Consider the following 19,250-nt stretch of genomic DNA (forward strand, 5'->3'; position numbering starts at 1 on the left):
GAGAATGCCGGAAGCAAGCTGTAAAAATGCAAATTGTTGGGATAGAAAGATACGGTGGAAACTGGTTTCTCAGATATTACACCTTTTAATGGGAGTAGCATCCATAGGTTTCTTTTAATAGTTTATCAAAGTTTTATGCACACTTCATAATGCACTTTAGAACTTGGAACAGATATACGGTGAATAAATAATTCATCCTAATGGCTGGGGAAACCCTTTGTGGACTATGAAATTTTAGAAAATAGCAAGTAGGCACAATATAATAATAAAACCATGATACTTAGTCACAAAATGTACTTAGCTCATTTTTTAAAAAATGCCGTTCAGTTTCAATTATTTATGTTAGTATTTTAGGATATTCCAGGAAATGTCCTATTGTTTTCAGTATACAATAAGGAACTTGGGTGCAATCCTGTTGACTTCAGTGCATTTTACTATTTGGCTGGAGTCCTGAACAACCTTGTTTTATGACAGCCACACTGACCTCAACCATAGGGTTGAGGGTTCCCGTCATTAAAGTTAGAACACTTTTTATTGTCACTTATGAGAAAGTTGTACTATTACTGACATTTGGGGTATGTATGTGTGTCTTAACATTTATGAGTTACTTCCATACTTGGAGAAACCCAACATAATTTTTCACTAAAACCCATAAAAAACATAAAAAAACAGGAGCAGCACAAACAAACGTGCCATAAAAAATGGTACAAAATACCATCACTAAAAATGGCTGGCTACAAAAAGATGCAGTGTTAAACAGCCAGCCATTCAATAAGTAGTGAAAACAGTAGTGAAAAATTAGCATTCGTAAAACCTGGACCAGTATCAGCAGCAACCATATCGCAACCTTGACCTGAAATCTTCCCTGGGTAGCTCCTGACCTGATGATCTCTTACTTGTGAGCCTCCTGCTGGCCTTTGACTGTGCTGGAGTAATTGGAGACTCATGGAGATACTAGAATAATGGGATTTTGGTGCAAGCCAGCAATTCTGCATTTGCACAAACTTTGGGTTCTATCAAATATTAGTTCTGCAAAGAGTACTGAAATCGGCTTCATTAATTTTAGTGGGTCTACTTTGAGTAGAACTTAGAGGTAACCCAGTGTGATTAAATCCTTTTAAACACGTAACTATTGGACTCAAATCCATAGGGAATGCAGGGTTTCTGATCGTGGGGAGATTTCTAGATGGCCTTGGCCAAATGCCCCCTTCAGGTGTTCCAGCTCAGTGCCAGGAAGGTAGTGGTAGAGTAGACAGGGATGTTGTTGGGTCATGGCATGTGTCTTCTCATGGCCCCTGCTTGTTTCAGGATTTCCTCTTCAATATAATGATGGAAGGCTAGAGGGCTTATGTATATTGTTGGGAGAAACTATGATCTAAGGGTTGTTTGTTACCATGGCAGTGATTTAGGTTCTACTTGTTCTTGTTTAGTCATTTAGTCGTGTCCGACTCTTTGTGACCCCATAGACCAGAGCATGCCAGGCACTCCTGTCTTCCACTGCCTCCTGTAGTTTGGTCAAACTCATGCTGGTAGCTTCGAGAACACTGTCCAACCATCTCGTCCTCTGTCATCCCCTTCTCCTTGTGCCCTCCATGTTTCCCAACATCAGGGTCTTTTCCAGGGAGTCTTCTCTTCTCATGAGGTGGCCAAAGTATTGGAGCCTCAGCTTCAGGATCTGTCCTTCCAGTGAGCACTCAGAGCTGATTTCCTTCAGAATGGATAGGTTTGATCTTCTTGCGGTCCATGGGACTCTCAAGTGTCTCCTCCAGCACCAGAATTCAAAAGCATCAATTCTTCGGCGATCAGCCTTCAGGCGATCAGGTTCTACTACTGGGAAATAAAACCCAATCCTTTTCAGCTGCCCCAATTCCAGACAAGGAATTGGCAGCTCTGCCATAAGTTCGGATGTTGAGATACAGGGCAGCGTGAACAATGTCTGTGGCTGCAGAGTTAGTCAACAGTTGTGATTTCTGATCAGGGGGTCAAGTTCTCTCTTCTTTATTTTTTCTGCCTTAATGCACAGACTCAGAAAAGCTTATGTGCTGGGTATTGTGATCAGCAGGGCATCCCATGGCAGGGAAAGCCATCCCCGCACTCTGTGATAAATGTATAGAGATGCATTTAAAGATTCCGCAGTTCCTTCCTTTATTATTGCTGTTATCCCTTATTGAAGCCCAGCTGTGTTTAATGAGCTGGAAATGAAGCAAGCCAATAAAACATGTGTTCATTGTTAGAAGAATAGCAATTGGACCATGTGCATGCGTGTGATTGCACAGCCAAAACTTCAAAGCTTAATATAAAGGCAGTTTAATGGAGGGGGTCATACTTAATGAATTTTGGGAAGTAGGAAAAAGCCAGCTGGTGGGCAGTGTCCCATATGAAGGTGAGGCCAAAGGTGAGTCACGTCACAGCAGAGCAGGGTTTCAAGGAACACTTAAATTGCTCTTGCTGGTGCTCATTGTGCGGATGAAACACACTTTTCTTTAAAAACCTATTTCCAAATTCCCCGAAGAGCCGTTTGTAATCTGCGCATTGCGGAAAGATTGGTTTGGGCCTAGGCTCTGGTAAATTTCTCTTTAACAATTGCTATGGGGTTTAATTGCAGGTCACCTCCAAATGGTAGTGGCATCAAAATCCACAGCAAGCATTGTGTGGGAAACTGAACTTCAAACATTACAGACTTACACAATGGATTTTTTTTTCTTTCTTTTCAAGGATCTTCTCTAGATCCTATAGAAAATATTCAACATTTGCATCTGGAATGCTGTCCAAATTCCATGCTCTCTAATCATCAAGTCACTCCTCACTGTGCTGCGACTGTCCACAGCAATGCCCTTCCATTCCAAGAACATATAATTTATTTTCATTCATTTTTGTTTGATTAATGCACTCCCCTTTCTAGCACACACATGCACCTCTCCTCTCTCTCCCATTGCAACTAGCCTGCCATAGCTGTCCTGCAAGTAGTGGCAAAAAAGCAAGGGTGAAAACATATTTATCATTCCAACATGCTTTGGACCTTACTGGCCCCTTTTCAGGGCAATTCAGGAAATAAAGATTTGACATTTAGATGTGCTGCCTTTTCTTTTCTCACGCTACCTTAGGACGGCCTTGCCCCCAAAGCTTTTAGCTTGTATTTCTAATCCCTTTTCTGGGATTCCCATTTTTTAGCTGCATTTTGTTCTAGCTGCAGCGAGGCTCCCACCTGCCTGGCTTGCTTTTCTACGATTGTTACTGAACCAGGATGGGGGCTGTTGTCATGGTAACGGCAAGAGGCAAGTTGCTTCCAATTCTCCACAGAAATAATGGTCCCTACACAGCCTTAGGGCCAAACGGCACATTGCGGGAGACATGGAATGACTTGAAAATTGCACACCTGTTTTGCACTTTCTCCCCTGTAATGTGTGGTTTCCCTCCCCCTCCTCCCCGGCTCTTGCCCGTGATGTGATATCTTCACGCTGTGCATTTCCCAGGCCCTGCACAACATCATTAGCTGCTGGTGCTGCCAGAGGGCTTGACAGCGTGATGGGTAAGCGAAGCCACATTTGTTAGGTAAAGAGAGTAGAACGTGACACAGGGAGGCTGTCACCTGGGGATTGCACACGGATTACAAGTATGTATGTTGAATGCACATAAGGAGAATGAGATGGTGCCCCTGTTCCTAAGACTGATCAGCACAACCTCCACAACTGAGAACTCTGCCAAAAGCAGAATTCCTTGATCATGCTTACTGTATGGATGTCTGTTGCCCTTACGCAAATTATGCTGAATGCATTTCGGCTGGGAGCAGGGCCAGTAGATCAGTGCTGTTTCCCCACCACATATGCATGTTTGCAGTGCAGTGTAACATATGTGCATGACCAGTGCTGTTTTTCTAGAAAAAGAGGCACCGGAGCTCAGCATGAACGCCTCCCTTGTTCTCTTAGAATGGCAATGGTGCCCACCTGAAAGGTGCTGGAACTGAGTTCTGGCTGAAAAAAACCACACACTGTGCGCGACCCTAGTGTCTACTCCAATGTGCTGTTTGGCTGTTAGGTATAATAAGAGCTCCTAATGCAATATGGCCAGCAGAGGGAGAAAAACGTTCTGTCACTCACACGAGGCTAGAAGCTGACTGTGGAGGAGATGAAATGGGAGATGGGTTTTCAGGAATGCAGTGGGAATGGCAAGAGTGGGATGCATTATTACTCACATATTAACAATTTCTCATAAATAGAGCTTCATCTCCAGATGAGAAGCCACAGCTTGAAATAAAAAAACACACTATCCAGCAATGTTCAGTTGCGTGATTAAAATAACAAGTTAACAGAGATTTGAAACCACATCAAAAGCCAATATTCCTTTATAAACAGTGATATTTTAATAGTTTCTTTAAAAAACCAAAAACACTCCATCTGTTTAGCAGTGAAAGATTAAAAAGGCTGATCATTGCCAGGCTTACAGCCAGTGGGACCCCATTTATTTTTGTGCCAGCTAAAGACTTGGCCCAGAGACCTAGTTTTCTAAATAAATGGGAAGTAAAGAAAGCAGCCATGAAGCTTTTTTCCCAAAAGCATGCAATAAAACAGGGTCCAGCTTGTCAGTCTGTGAATTACATGTGGGCTATATCACTAAAGGCTACAGGTGGAGAGGGATCGCTGAATGTGATCAGAGACTGAAAGTGTCTCTGCAGCTATTCAATTCCATGCACTTGGAAAACTAGTATTTTATTTATTTACTAAAAATGGTGGCAGGGCAGTTTACAAAAATAAGATAATATGAAATATAATGCATTATAAGCAAAATGTTTAAATAATTCTAATCATAGAATCATCGAGTTGTTGAGTTGGAAGGGACTCTGAGGATCATCTAGTCCCACCCCCTTCAATACAGGAATATGCAGCTGTCCTACACAGGGATCAAACCTGAAACCTTGCCGTTATCAGCACCAAGCTGCAGAAACATTATTAGAAGCATTAGTAAAAATGACGTATCTGACTATAAGCCCTAGTTAGGGCGAGGTGCACAGATGCAGAGCCACCACCAAAAAGGCTCATCCACATGACCCCACACTATGCATCTCATTAAATACAGTGACTGCCAGGAGTTTCCTCCACTGATCTTTAATGCACAGGCAGGTTGACTCAGAGGAAGGCATTATCTCAGATACTTTGAACCCAAGCTAGTTTTTGTGTGAAGGAGCATTCAGTCATGTGATCCCAGTGGAACAGACCCGGCAGAAGTCTTTCACCTCAGTGAGCACTAGACCCAAACAGTGCTGCGTAAGGATGGGCAAATCTTAACAATTTCCCCTAATATAAATACATCTGTGTCTGTTATTTTCACCACAAATAGCTGCATTTTTACACACACTTTCCCCTAATTATGTACCCTTTGTACATTTCTTTGATGGGAGGAACTGCATTGTAAAATTAGAAGTGTAAATATTGAAAGATAGTTATGATTCAGTTCTGGCATAGTTTCAGGAAGTGAAAATCAGGTATTTTAATTGGTGATGGAGAGGAATGAACCATATTTCTCCCTCATCTCTAGTGGTGCCATTAGGTAATTTTAGAATGGGGATCTTCTGGGGAACTCTATGGATGGCAATGTACTTCACAATGTGCTTAGACAGCCCTGCTGCGTTTGGAGACCCCCTTGCTCATTCTGATGAATGGACCATGGATTTCTTTCCCAAACTGTTGCCCTGATTGACAGCACTACTGTGTCCAAGTAAGAGAAGAAATCTCTTCTTGCATGTTCCAGGGTGACGGAGCCCCTGGGAGGATGTCGGCATCTGACCATGCATCCAGCTGAAGGCAAGAACCTATGTGCCATTTGGAACCTTGATTTTATCAAGAGTTTCCACTAATGCCTACAGAGTATTCACATACACACCTGTATGCATGTGGAATCCATTCTTACCTCTGGCTGATCATGATAAGTTTTGGTGGAGTCACTGGGCATGTTCCTCTTCCCGTTCCACATTCTCAGTCAACCTGGGTTTTATAAGGGAGAAAATGGCATATACAGTGGTACCTCGGGTTACATACGCTTCAGGTTACAGACTCCGCTAACCCAGAAATAGTGCTTCAGGTTAAGAACATTGCTTCAGGATGAGAACAGAAATTGTGCTCCGGCAGCCGGGCGGCCCCATTAGCTAAAGTTCTTCAGGTTAAGAACAGTTTCAGGTTAAGTACGGACCTCCGGAACGAATTAAGTACTTAACCCAAGGTACAACTGCACCGTATTTTTTCGTGTATAAGAATGTATAAGATGCCTCCTGTTTTGGGGGGCCCAGATTTAAGAAAATGGGAGGATGTATCCATGCATAAGACGCCCCCAAATTTTTGACATTTTTTAAAGGGAAAAAAGCTAGTCTTATACTTGGAAAAATACGGTAATTGTTAATGTGTAGTTAGTGACAAGGCCTCTTGCACAGGAAGGCATCTCTCCCTTATGAGATTTGGCTGCTGTCTTGCCCCTCACCATGAATGGTTAAAATTAGGAAGTAAAAATAAGCCTTGTGCAAATCACGGTACCAGTGACATGTGGGAAGAGCCATATGTACAGTGGAGATGTTTATTTTCTTCTCCGCACAGATACCCTCTTCCCCTTTCTTAGTACAGTTTTGGAAGATGCTATTTAAACTCTCCGAAGTTTCAAATACAGTTTCTGATAAGTTGGGTGGGGGGAAGCATAAAGTTGATGCTGTCAACTTATGGCTGCCTGGTGGTAGTAATGCCTGGATGGTATTGAAGTAAGCAACAGCTGAAACATTTTAAGCTTCTTGCAACTCCGCCTGTCGAGCTGATGGGTGTGCTGTTGAGCTGGAAGGAGATCTCCGCAGTCTCAAAGTCATAATGAGCTGCTTGACGGAGGAAGACAAATTAAGAGTGAAATCTAAAAGTAAATTGAGAAATATTAAAACATGCACACATATAAGCTTCAGGTGGACTTAAGCAACCTGACATCCCCCTCTCATTAACTGTCATATTCTTAGCTTTATGACATTTATATCCTTGCCTTCCTTGGAGTGTTCAGGGAGGTTATAAGCTCTTTCACCAGCAGCAACCACCTTATAGGTGATGCTCATCATCCTCCCAGATGCACCTCTCGGACTGAATGCACAGCCACCAAGGCCAGTGCAGCTTTTGAGGGGTGTTCCTCCAGCATCCTATGCAATGTCACAATGGATCCTGGGATGCACAACTCAGTTTGTATACTGCAGTGCTATCCCAGGACCTTTTGCTGCCCAGATGCACTTTAGAAAAGCTTCCTATACCATTCAGCCACCAATTTTTGCCTTCTTTCCTCCTAAGGCTTCAACCATGCCCACATTTACCTGGTAGTATTCTCTGGAAAAATAATCTCTCAAAGGACCTGTTGATGGCATTTTACCATGGTACTGTTGAGAGTGCATTAACTTATGGTCTGTGTGTGTGGTTTGGGAGCTGCACGGTCAGGGAAAAAAGCCAATGCTGTCCAGGGTTGTAATGACTCCGTAGAGAATAATTGGGTGCACTCTTCCCACCTTGCATCAAATCTATGCTTCCAGGTGTCACAAGAAAGCTGCAGAGATAGTGCAGGATAGTGTGCACCCCAGAAATGATCTCTTCCAGCTTCTGCCTTCTGGAAGAAGGTACAGGGTTATAAAGACTAGGACTAGCCACCTGAGTAACAGTTTCTATCCAAATGCGATTTTGGCTTTAAACGCAGTGTAAGGTAGTCTCTATGGGAGTATATTGTATTTAATTACGGGGTATCAGAGTTTCTAGGCGGCTAACCAGGCTGGGATAGCTGGGATAGCAGGCTTGTTGGGTTTTTGAATGTCTGATGTAGATTTTTTCAATTTCGTTGTTCTGTATGGGACAATGACAATAAAGATTATCGTATTGTAGTAAGTCCCATTGAACTCAGTGGGACTTACTTCTGAGCAGACCTACATAGGATCACTCTGCACGCGCGCGCGCACACACACACACACACTCTTAACCTGCTTGAAGTGGGAAGAACCACTAGGTTAGAACAGGGAAGTAAGGAAGGAGAAGGGGGGGAATATAAGTTATCTTAAAATTAATAAAGAAAATTTGACTACAAGATTCTGTCACCTTTCTGTACAAATCTTGGAATTAGTATAAGCATTAGCTAGCTGGGCTGAGCCCATAACATGAACATGAGGGTTTTCCCAACCTTCATAGGCTATACTAAAATACAGAACTGGAAAGAATTGCTTTCAGCTTTGTATAGCTCTTTCTGTTAGGCTGTTGGGGGCACTGTTGAGCTAGATGACATGTGACAATTTCCATTTCTATAATGCAACAAAATAATAAGGTAGTCTACAGCAGATTGAGGAAAATTAAAATCCAATCTAAATGTAACTTTGGAAACGATTAAATAAAACCACAAGCAGTTTTGCAACTAGTTAGATGAGCAGAGAGAAGATGGCATTAACAGCTAGTTTTTTTAAAAAAGGGCAAGGTAGCCTTTTCCGACTTTAATCCCTGTTGTAGCAAGATTTGGCATGGGGGTGGGGTGGGGGTGGGATCTATTGTTCATTCCTAACAGACGATGTAAGCAAAGTGCATGCAATCCTAACCATATTTACTCAGGACAAAGTCCCATTTAGTTCAATGAGATTTTACTCCTTAGTAAGTGTGCTTAGGGTTGCAGCCTAAAGCTAGCAAGCATATTGTTCCTACTGAAAAAAATCTCAGCTATTGTACTCAAGGTTTATAACAGTCTTTTAAAAAACCAACCAACCAACCAACCAACCAACCAACCAACCAGTGAATGCATAGGGGAAGATGGCTTGGCCTATCATAGTCCCATATGTAGGCTGTGACCACTGTACCCAGACATATGATTAATTTCACAGTTCTTCCTTAGCCATGTTCAAGTGTTTGCCTGAACATGCAAAACACAAAGCTGCTAGCATGAGGAACAGGGACACATATACAAGCCCAGCCCACAACATCCTTGAGCGCATTAGCACCTCTTCAGACCTTTGTGAAATTAGCGTGAAAGCATGAAAAGGGTGTTTAATAAGCATGTTCCACTGAACACACTTGGAAACTCTCTCCATGATCAGAAACCCCAATAAGCCAAGGTTCCCCCACACAAATGAATTTCTTCTAAGTGGGTTTGAACAATTTGCACTAATAACACACAGATATCAAGAGCAGCTGTTGATCCCAGGGAAGTTATGGGCAAGGCTTATATATGCACACCCCTGCCCATATGAACTGAACAGGGCTACCGTCTCTGTGCCATCTCACATATAGAGCCTTGCACACATAGACCACATCTCTGAACCTTCCAGCACAGGAGTAAACAATGTGGTGTCGTCCTGGTTTCATTGCACTACAGCTCCCATAATTCCTGGCTATTGGTCATGCTAGTTCATGCTGATGAGAGCTGTAGTCTGGAAAAGCATCTGGAAGACACAAATTGGTTATCCTTCTAGAACTTCTGACAGGAATGAAGGTCCCCCTCCTTCTTCTTTAAGGTCATGATGGACTAGAACACAAGAATGGCTTTTTCTTTAGAGCCAATCCCACTAGATTGGAGGTAGCAGCTCAGGCAGAAGGTTATGGATGACATTACATGAGCGGTAGCCAATGTGGTGTCCTCAAGGACTACATCTCCTATTAGACCCAGCCAGTATGGCCAATAGCTGGGGGGGGGGGGACTTGTAGCCCAACAACACCTGGAAGGTGTTGACTACTACTGCGTTATATCACAACAAAGATGTTTATGAATTCTTGCTGGGAAGGTGCTTTGAGGATTTTCTACTGCAGGTGGCAACATGTCTTGGGCCGACCTTCTGTCTGTCGATGCTGCATGTGAAATAGCTGTAGTTTTATAATCACAAACCACTAATTGCAGGCCACATGGTTATTGGAACTATATACTAACCCGATAACAAAGTTACAGCATTTCATCAGCCTTTGAAAGGAAAGCATTTTCCTAGGAAACATAGTCAAGAGGTGTGGGTGTCTCTCTCCCCCCTTTCCTGCTTTTAAGCCTCAAATGAAGAAGAAAAAGAAAATCGTTACCCAGGTCATCCTTTTCCTACCCACCCCTTCTCCTCAGAGGTAGCATTATGTTTCTACAAAGTGGGATTGTGAGGCGTGCCTGATGCCAATGTTTCCAGATGAGATGATGAGGTGTGCACTATTCTGAGCAATATTTCTGGAGCTCAGAATTAACACAGACAATGGGTGCCACCCACCAAGGCCTGATTTAAATGCCTTGATCAAATCCCCTTGATCACAGAGATTGGAACAGCTTGGAAACGGTGTAGTGATTTTCCGTGTTCTGTCCTGAGGTTATGCAATGTTGTCCCGAAAGAACAATATCAAGAAACCCTCCCCTTTGAACGTTAAAAAAAGGGAGATCATTTTGGGTTTTTTGTTTTTTTTTAAGGAAAGCTTTTGCTGCTAGTTGTGCTAATTCTCATCGATTTGGGTTTTTCTCTTGCTTCTTGATATGAGAGTGGTATTTTACTGGGAGTTTTGTGAATTGTATAGTCTTAAGTTTGTACTAAGCTTATGAAGAGGCAGGAGGGAGGGAGCTGATGAAAGGCTACCTGTAAAACTGTTTTAACATTTTGAAGAAAATGACACAAATGTTTCTCTTTATTTCAAGTTTGGGAAATAATGGAAATTTTAAAAAGGGATGTAAAAGAAGAATAGTAAGAACATTTAAACAATTACAGTGGAAATATGGGAGTAACAAGACTAATAATGCATGTTGTACACAATAGGGAGTAATAATAAAATTTAACAACCAACTGAGAATGCTTTTTATAAAATATTTGATCATGTAAGAAGAATAGAAAATTGCTTTCATTTTAAAAATACCTGGTCCTATAAAATTGAAACTCATTTAAGTATAGATAAACTTTGTCACTAAAATTTCCCAAATCTTATCATACTATCCCTGAATAGTTTTCCCCAATTATTAACTCTTCCAAACAATTCTAAAAGGATAGTGAGACAAGACTTAATATATTCAGAAACCACATTCACCATTGGGGGGGCAGAAAACGTTCTTCCTCATGCTTGATAATTGTATTTTGCACAATGCTTTCCACCAATTTATAGGTATAAAATGGAAATCCAATTATCTTCAGACTTTTTTGGGGGGGGGCAAAGCTACCATAAATGAAACATATGAACCGATTATTATGACACTTTGTCCAGGAAAATCGCAGGCACTATTTACAAATATTGGTGCTGCTACGCTGTGGCTGCTCCCCAAGGCATTTTCATAATGTACAAAACTTCTGGCCTGCGTGGCTCAGGCAGATTGCATTGTTACGAGCTATGCCTGCAATGCGAGTGACAATGGGTTGTAAAAGTTGGCCCTTAGAGAGAAAGAGAGAGAGAGCTGCAGAGCCAGGAAAACCCTGGACTTGGTGGCTTTCATAGCTCATAAATATAAAGATACGAAATAAGTTGAGCACTGCCCACACCTGAGCTGCTGATTTGTTGCTCCCAGTTAGGGCTTGTCAAACTATCTGTTTTCATTGTGGCATTTAACAGCCTGCTGTGCGACCAGCTGCCGCTGCCTGGATCGGACCCAGAGCCTTGTAGCACGTCCAAGCTGACTGCGGAAAGCGTGGTGACAGCAGGCCTTCCTGCTCCACTTTCAGGCTGACGATGTCGTCTGGGTGACACATTGTGCTTTTTTTTTGTGAGGCAGGCAGTGCAAAGTTGTACTTGCTCACTCAAACGGCAGCCAAGGGTTTGATGCTTAGAGCTTGTCTGGTGCTTTTGTTCCTCAGTCTCCTTGAAATGCTCTCAACTTTCTCCCTTGGGTGCCTTCCGTGTGATGCTTTTACTGGAAAAGCCGCAGCTATGTGGTAGAGCGTGTGGTTTTTTTTTGGGGGGGGGGGGGTAGAACATGTCACTCAATTGTGGAACAGCTGCTTTGCATGTAGAAGGAGCCAGGTTCAGTCCATGACACTTCCAGCGAAGCGAAAGGAGCAAGTGATGCGAACAGCTTCTATCCAAGCCCCTAGAGAGGCATTTCCAGACAGATAACACTGGGCTAATAGGCCCCATCCGCACTATAGATTTAAAGCAGTATTGATTGATTGATTGATTGATTGATTGATTGAATTCATATATCGCCCTATACCCGGAGGTCTCAGGGCGGTCCACATAAAAAGCAATAACCCAATACTGTAATAATGCCCCCCAAGAGCCACATTTTAATTGGTATGGGATGTTGATTAGGTCAACTAAGGGCCTGGTTTTTAAAAAGTAGAAGTAGAGACATCACCTTGCCAACAAAGGTCCGTATAGTAAAAGCTATGGTTTTCCCAGTAGTGATGTATGGAAGTGAGAGCTGGACCATAAAGAAGGCAGATCGCTGAAGAATTGATGCTTTTGAATTATGGTGCTGGAGGAGACTCTTGAGAGTCCCATGGACTGCAAGAAGAACAAACCGATCCATTCTTAAGGAAATCAGCCCTGAGTGCTCACTGGAAGGACAGATCGTGAAGCTGAGACTCCAATACTTTGGCCACCTCATGTGAAGAGAAGACTCCCTGGAAAAGACTCTGATGTTGGGAAAGATGGAGGGCACAAGGAGAAGGGGACGACAGAGGACGAGATGGTTGGATAGTGTCTTCGAAGCTACAAACATGAGCCTGACCAAACTGTGGGAGGCAGTGGAAGACAGAAGTGCCTGGCATGCTCTGGTCCATGGGGTCATGAAGAGTAGGACACGACTAAACGACTAAACAACAACAACAACAAAGGCCTGGTTAAAAAGGAACATTCTTGCCTGCCGCCTAAAGGTGTACAATGAAGGCGCCAGGTGAACGTCCCTGGGGAGAGCATTCCACTTAAACAGGCAGGGCTTCCCCGAAAGAATCCCATTGTTGAGGGTGCTGAGAGTTAACCACTCTGAGAATTGTAGCCCTGCGTGGGGAATAGGAGTCTCCCTAACAACTCTAGGCACCCTTAGCAAACGACAGTTCCCAGGATTCTTTGGAAGGGAAGTCATGACTGTTGAAAGTGGTGTGAAACTGCCTTAGTTGTATAGTGAAGATCGAGCCATAGTCCGGGCTGGTATCTTCCTATGTGCTTTGCACGTATTAAGTTCTAGCAAAAAAACGGAATACTGTCTACTTCCACAGGAAACGGCCCTATAGCAGCTCAGACCACTAGTCCATCTAGTCCTATACTGTCTACACTGGCTGGCAGTGGCTCCCAGGGTTTGAGACAGGGAACACTCCCAGCCCTTCCTGGAGCGGCTGGGGATTGAACCAAGGACCTTCTGCACGCAGAGTGGATGAACACTGAGCTATAGCCCTTCTTCCTAAATGGTGTTTGGGTGGTAGAACGCAGAAATATTTTTGCCCGAGGAGCTGATTCTAATCTGGGGCTAGCTTTGTTGGTCTTGCCCGACATCAAAGTGACTGGTGACACCTTCATATTTCAATCCACACATTTAAAAACAACAATCCATAATATGAAAATTCTGAATGCTGCCAGGACCTCCTTCAGATCATGTTATCCAGAGAGGTGTTACCATGGCAACCCCTAGGAAAGATACAATACAGGCCTCGCTGGATCCGTTTTCTTCTGATGTGCATTCAACCTGTTTGCAGAAGGTGCGCAGGTTGTGCTGCTTATCAGTTCATCAGGTATCGCTGGGAAAGTGCGCTGTTGTCTGGGACACTACCGTATCCCGGGAGGTTGCTGGATGTTTACTTCAAAGCGTGCAAAACAAAGGGTGTGAGGTCCTTTTTTTTGCATTTAGATGCTGCAGGCCATAATGGAGTCTAGGTTTTTCACTGGAATTCCCAAGAGAAGCATGAACGCTCAAAGGAAAAGCACCTGCGCAGACTTTGTTCAGGCGCTAACCCTTTGGAGGCCCTGGTATTGAGAACACAAGATAAGGCACACTGTAGCATAGTGCCTTTCCCAGGTGCTGAGGTTTTCCCAAGAGGACTTTGCAGTCAGGACCAGGGATATAATTTTCTAGGACTAGCGGGAAGAAAGCGCTAGCAAATGCAGACAGCATCCTCCCGGGAAAAATATATTACATCTGGAAAGATACACAGGCAGATTTCCAATAGGTCTTTGAAGCAGGTTTTAAGTGCCATTAAATGCAAACACAGTATGCACCTAAAAAACTAGTGTGCATAGGATTTCTGCTTTGCAATTTTATGAATCTGAGTATCCAGCTATAGTGCAATAGGACACTGCTGTGTGCTGTGACAATTGTGCTCTGCCGACTGATCTATCCCAGCAATTCATCTCATTAGAAACTGCAGCCACCACTTCTCCACCAACAATTGGGTGGGCAGGGTGCCCACAGGGCCACTGCCTCTTGGTGTTCTCTTCTCTAAGGCAGCTGCCTCAGCTTGCCTTATGGGAGGGCCAGCTCTGCTCTGGTCAAGTTCTATATGTGGGAAGGTGGAGGGTGGTGGCGCCAATTTGTCCTTTGCCTCAAGCAGCAAAATAACTTGGGCCAGCACATAAACATTTGCCACTACTGGTCCATCATTCAGTTGAGCCTTGTGCGAAAAAAGTTCACCCTAAATCTCTTACTTGCCCCATATATTGATTCATGGCGTACTCTGATGAGCGGGGTTGGGGGAGACCTGGCTTCCTTATTTTTTCTCCTGGCTCCCTGCATTAATATTTTGAGAACCCCGGAGGTACACATGACATAGCTAAGATTGGAAAGACAGGAGGGGAGCTTGTGGATTCCACTAAACCCACAGTTCCTCCATAGCTTGGGTACTAGATTCACTATTGTTCACCCATTTATTGTTGCTTTTCCAGATTAATATTGGGACACCTTTCTTAAAAAGTAGGTAACATCTTTTTAAATTACAGGCAGTCTTCCAAAATGGTGATAGTGTTAAGTTCTGCAATAACTATATATTTTTTCAGTTAAATTACAGGCCAGACTTCATAGATATAACACCCTGGTTCTTTTGCCATATGAACCTGAAAAACTTAGGATGGTACTGTAGTTATTCCAAGGACAGTGTCTATAGGTTTGCTCTCAATGATTTGGGGAGAACAAACAACTTTGTTTCCCCGAGATATTTGAACTTTAAGTCGTAAGAGTGTTTCTTAATTGATGAGTGCAATTAATGTCCACAAATCTTTTTCTCATTCCCTTGGATTAAGAAATAGCTGTGAATGCAGTAAAGCAATGCTATAATGACACCACTGTTGGAATTTCTCTTACTTTTCTGCCCTTTTGAAATCATGGTCAAGGAAAATGTTGGTCAATTAAAACAGCATTGCTTTGTTTCACAGGCAGTTGCACAGAAGCCGTGAACAGCAGGATGAACTCGGCCAGTGAAGATTTTGTTAGGAATCCAGGAATAAATTCAGAACTATCACTAAAAAGCCAAATACCCAAATATCAAGGTGAGGTGTGAAACTCCAGGCAATTTGCATCTGAACCTCATTTGAGGAATGCACACACACAATTCACAATTGCTGTTGTAAGAAGCCAGAACATACCTCTTAAGTTGTATTGTGACTGGCAGACTCTTGGGCACTGTAGGCAGTGGCTTCTGGTCCTTTTCTCTAAGGACGCATGGCAAGGAATTTTTTGTCTTATGCTTCTGTCAGTCCAGCCCAGCCCAAAGAGTCCCATTTGTCCATATTACTTGCATTTATTTCCCCTTTGCAAATAGCATGGCAAACCACCCACACTGCCCTAAGGTTAGATCACTGGTTCCTAGCTCATTTTGGGGGATGAGAAATCATTAAGTAATATTCTAAGAGGGAACTTTCCTACAGAGCATTGCTAGGTAAACAGCTTATCTTCCAGTAAAATTGTTTCTAGGCTGTGCTGCTACAGATTGCACAACGGGGATCCAGCGTTTAAACTCCCCCTCATATAAAATAGTCCCTGTGTATAGAAAAGTATCATGCCAGGAAGAAGGGTCCTAGCTTAGCCTTCAACCTTTTATTCTGCTTTTCTATGTGCAGGGTTTTTCCGTTACAAAAGGAAGCAATTCCTCTGTCTGAACTCCAGAGTGGTATAGTCTGGGTACAACAGCAAAGTTTTAGGAGGGATGTTTTTGGAACTTTTCAGAAACCCAACAAAGCTGAGCAACGTAGCCAAATGATTCCTAAATCCTTCAGTCTGATTTTATTATTCATTTATAGTGTTCCTTTTAAAAAGCATGTGTTTTTTGACCTTTTCTGATTATTTTCTTCACTCATTCTAGCATTACGACAGGGTTTCTTAAATCCAGGCCAAGAACGGCCCTGAGTAACACTATACCTGTTACTTGATCTGGCAGTCCTGGCAATTGAAGCGGTTTAGTGACATGATCTATTGCAGTTTCTTTGGCTTGTTTTAATATATGTTGCGGCTCTATTTTGTATTTAGGCTCTCACATTGTGCTGTACTACACTTTGTGCCTGAATTCTTCTTGATTTCAGTGAGAAATATTCAGTTCACTGCCTAACCAAAAAGATTTTAACTCTTAGGAAAGATTAACTTATGTGCTTTGCTCTCATATTTAAATAAAAAGGCTTAACCATGGCTAGAATTTAGTCCTAATTTTGAAAAAAAAAGGTATATACATTTTAAAACCTACTCTCAGGTTGCACTTATGTGATGGGTACTTGTGACGTTTTGTACACTAGTAACCAAAAAAGAGAGAGAACCATTGTATGGGGAGAAATGTATATCGCTTCCTTAATCATAAAAATGCTTCCAACTAATGCAATCATTAGTTAATTATATAGGTGATACAGAAAGACTGCCACCACATTATAGTGATGTTGGTGATGTTGAGGACCAGATTATAGCATGCACATTGCTATACCCTGCAACCCTCTAGATGTCGGTTATCATCGGTCTCAGCCACCATGACCAGGGATGATGCTCAGCAACCTGCCCTGGACTATGAGTAGAGAGAGAATCCTTACAAAGAATTTCCCAGGGAAAGTGTTCACCCCTGTCATATTTTCTTCCCACCCTTTTTGGCACACCGCCTTTCCCAACTCCTTCCTCCAAAAGCATTGCACCCAGCAGAGTGTCAGAAAGACTCCAGGACTTCTGCCTTTATGCCCTCCATAGTTCTGCCTGGGAAGTGTTGCCATAACAGTGGTTCTCCACTGAAGTGGCCCAAGGATGACAAGCTTAGTAAAAGCAAGTTTGGGCAGCATTCAGCGTTTGCAGTTCTGTGCTTGGAAGGGGACCAATATCTGAATCCCTTGGTGACTTCTTGCTGAAGGCTCCCATTGAAGAGTGTTGGGAGGCTGCCACATGACCCAGTTGTAGCGCACCACCTATTTTCTCGCTCCCCTGGCACCTGCTGTATTATCTTTCAGGTGCCAGATTATGCTGCTTTTATTCTCTCAAGCATGTTAATGGTTTGCATTGTAAGGACTGGAAAGAGCATATAATTTTGAACTGTGGAAGTGAAGCTTTTGCGCTGCCATTCTAATGGAAATTTAATGGTGATGCCTACTGATTGGATTTTGTTGTTGCAATCTGCCTTGAGATTAAATATTAGGAAAGGCAGTATACAAATGCCTTAAATGACTAGCTAAGCAATATAAAATGGCCACTGTTAGAACACAACTCTGGGGTGCATCCAATGCTATCCACAGGGAAACCCTCACCTCCTCCCTGCAGCCCCCTGTAATGCCAAAAATCTGCTCCAGAGGGTTGGAGGAGAGGAGAGGAAAGGGGAAGTCAAATTGTGCAAACAGAATGTTGCTCACTCAGCACTGGATGCAACAATCTGTGCTTGTTTGCTGCAGGTAGTGTAGGCGCAATGGTGGCATTGAAAGGAGAAACTGGTGTTGTGGAAATGAATAGTTAAAGGCCTTCCCAGGAAGGTTACTGTAGTCATCATTTTATTTTTTACCAAAAAAGTATTGGTATATGACAAATTCAGGCCTCTCTCTCTATGGGTCCTTTGCTAGGGGCATGTGGTAAGTGGAGATACAGCTTTTAACTTGTCTGTGTTTTTGTGTTCTAGACATGAATGCATTGCAGAGCCAGTGCCCAAGACCACACAGTTCAAGTCTTGTCACTATCCAGCCTCAACACCCATCAGATGTTCTGCTGCACAGTCTACCTGGTGATAGGGGACAAGATTCAGAAAATGGAGACATGGAAGAAAATATTGTTTATCTCTAAAACCTTTCCTTGTTTACTACCAGTAGCACTTTAGGATGGCTTTTCTCATTGTTCATAGTTGGTCTTTGTGCAAATTACTTTGAAGATATCTTATTTATTGTAAAAAAGCAAAGTTTTCCAGATTCATAGGATGCATATTAAGTTATTTTTAAAAAATGTGTCTAATATTTATCTTGTGACACACATATTACATCAGAAATGCTCTCCAAGCAACATCAAACATTGTTGGACTAAAATCTGCAATGACTTGTGTATGTGATGTGAACACCACAATTAGACCTTGGGTGGAAACATTTCTGTTCCCAGGTTAAGACTGCACAGTCTTTGTGAAAGTAGTGGTGTGTGCAATAGGAACATTTGAGATTTCATAATGCAACTCAGTGACTTTCAAAACAGTAGATGCATCATAGTAGACCATTCTTACCCACATGGGTGTCTGTCATGGGTTCACCACCATATCAGCCTTTGTCTTTAGATAGGAAAGCATACCTGAAATATTTCTCAGGTGACTTTCTGGATCTCCTTGGTCTCACTATGGCCTCCTTAAATGATGCATTGCCACTATCGAAGATCTTTTGCCAAATTAACACTTTCCTTTCACAGTGAACAATTTAGTGGCCCAGCGTTGTCTCAAGATTTTATTGTAAAAGTGAGGGGCTTCAGGAAACAGATCCACATCTGCAAGCTAGATTCTTGGTGGTTTCAGATTACTCCTTGGCAGATGTCTATATCAGAGACCTAAGTCTCACCTAGCATGTATATAACTTTCTTTTCAAAGCCTTCGAGGTCAGTTTTGTGATGTATTGCTTTATAACTTGTTCTTGGCTACATCAAGTGCCCCCATTTTTTATCAAAGCACTGAGATTCATCACATAGACATTTCTATCCCTGTGGAACGGAGAGGAGGATAGTGAGAACAATGTAAAGTCCCCCCCCTCCCCGTCTAACCCAAATCCACTGCTTTTACACACACACATGGACTACAAATCAGTGTGCTTCTTTCAGGACAGAGCTTTGATAACATTATAGAGTAATGAATGAAGTTGTTTTTTCCCCTGTGCATTTTTCATACATAATTGTATACTTTTTTGAACTTAATAAATATTCTATATCTCCAA

General features: G+C 42.6%; 1 protein-coding gene across 5 annotated transcripts in view; it reads left to right on the plus strand.

Annotated features, from left to right (window-relative positions):
- ARHGEF28 (Rho guanine nucleotide exchange factor 28) overlaps positions 1-19,250 on the plus strand; it is a 140,050-nt gene extending 120,800 nt beyond the window's left edge. For all 5 annotated transcript variants that reach the window (XM_081929334.1, XM_081929333.1, XM_081929331.1 and 2 more), the window contains 2 exons: positions 15,276-15,389; positions 17,972-19,250. In XM_081929334.1, the coding sequence (XP_081785460.1) occupies positions 15,276-15,389; positions 17,972-18,132 (275 nt within the window). In that variant the 3' untranslated portion in view covers positions 18,133-19,250. The remainder of the gene's footprint in view (positions 1-15,275; positions 15,390-17,971) is intronic.

This window comes from Podarcis melisellensis (assembly GCF_964234715.1).
Source record: "Podarcis melisellensis genome assembly, chromosome: 11".
Taxonomy (NCBI): domain Eukaryota; kingdom Metazoa; phylum Chordata; class Lepidosauria; order Squamata; family Lacertidae; genus Podarcis; species Podarcis melisellensis.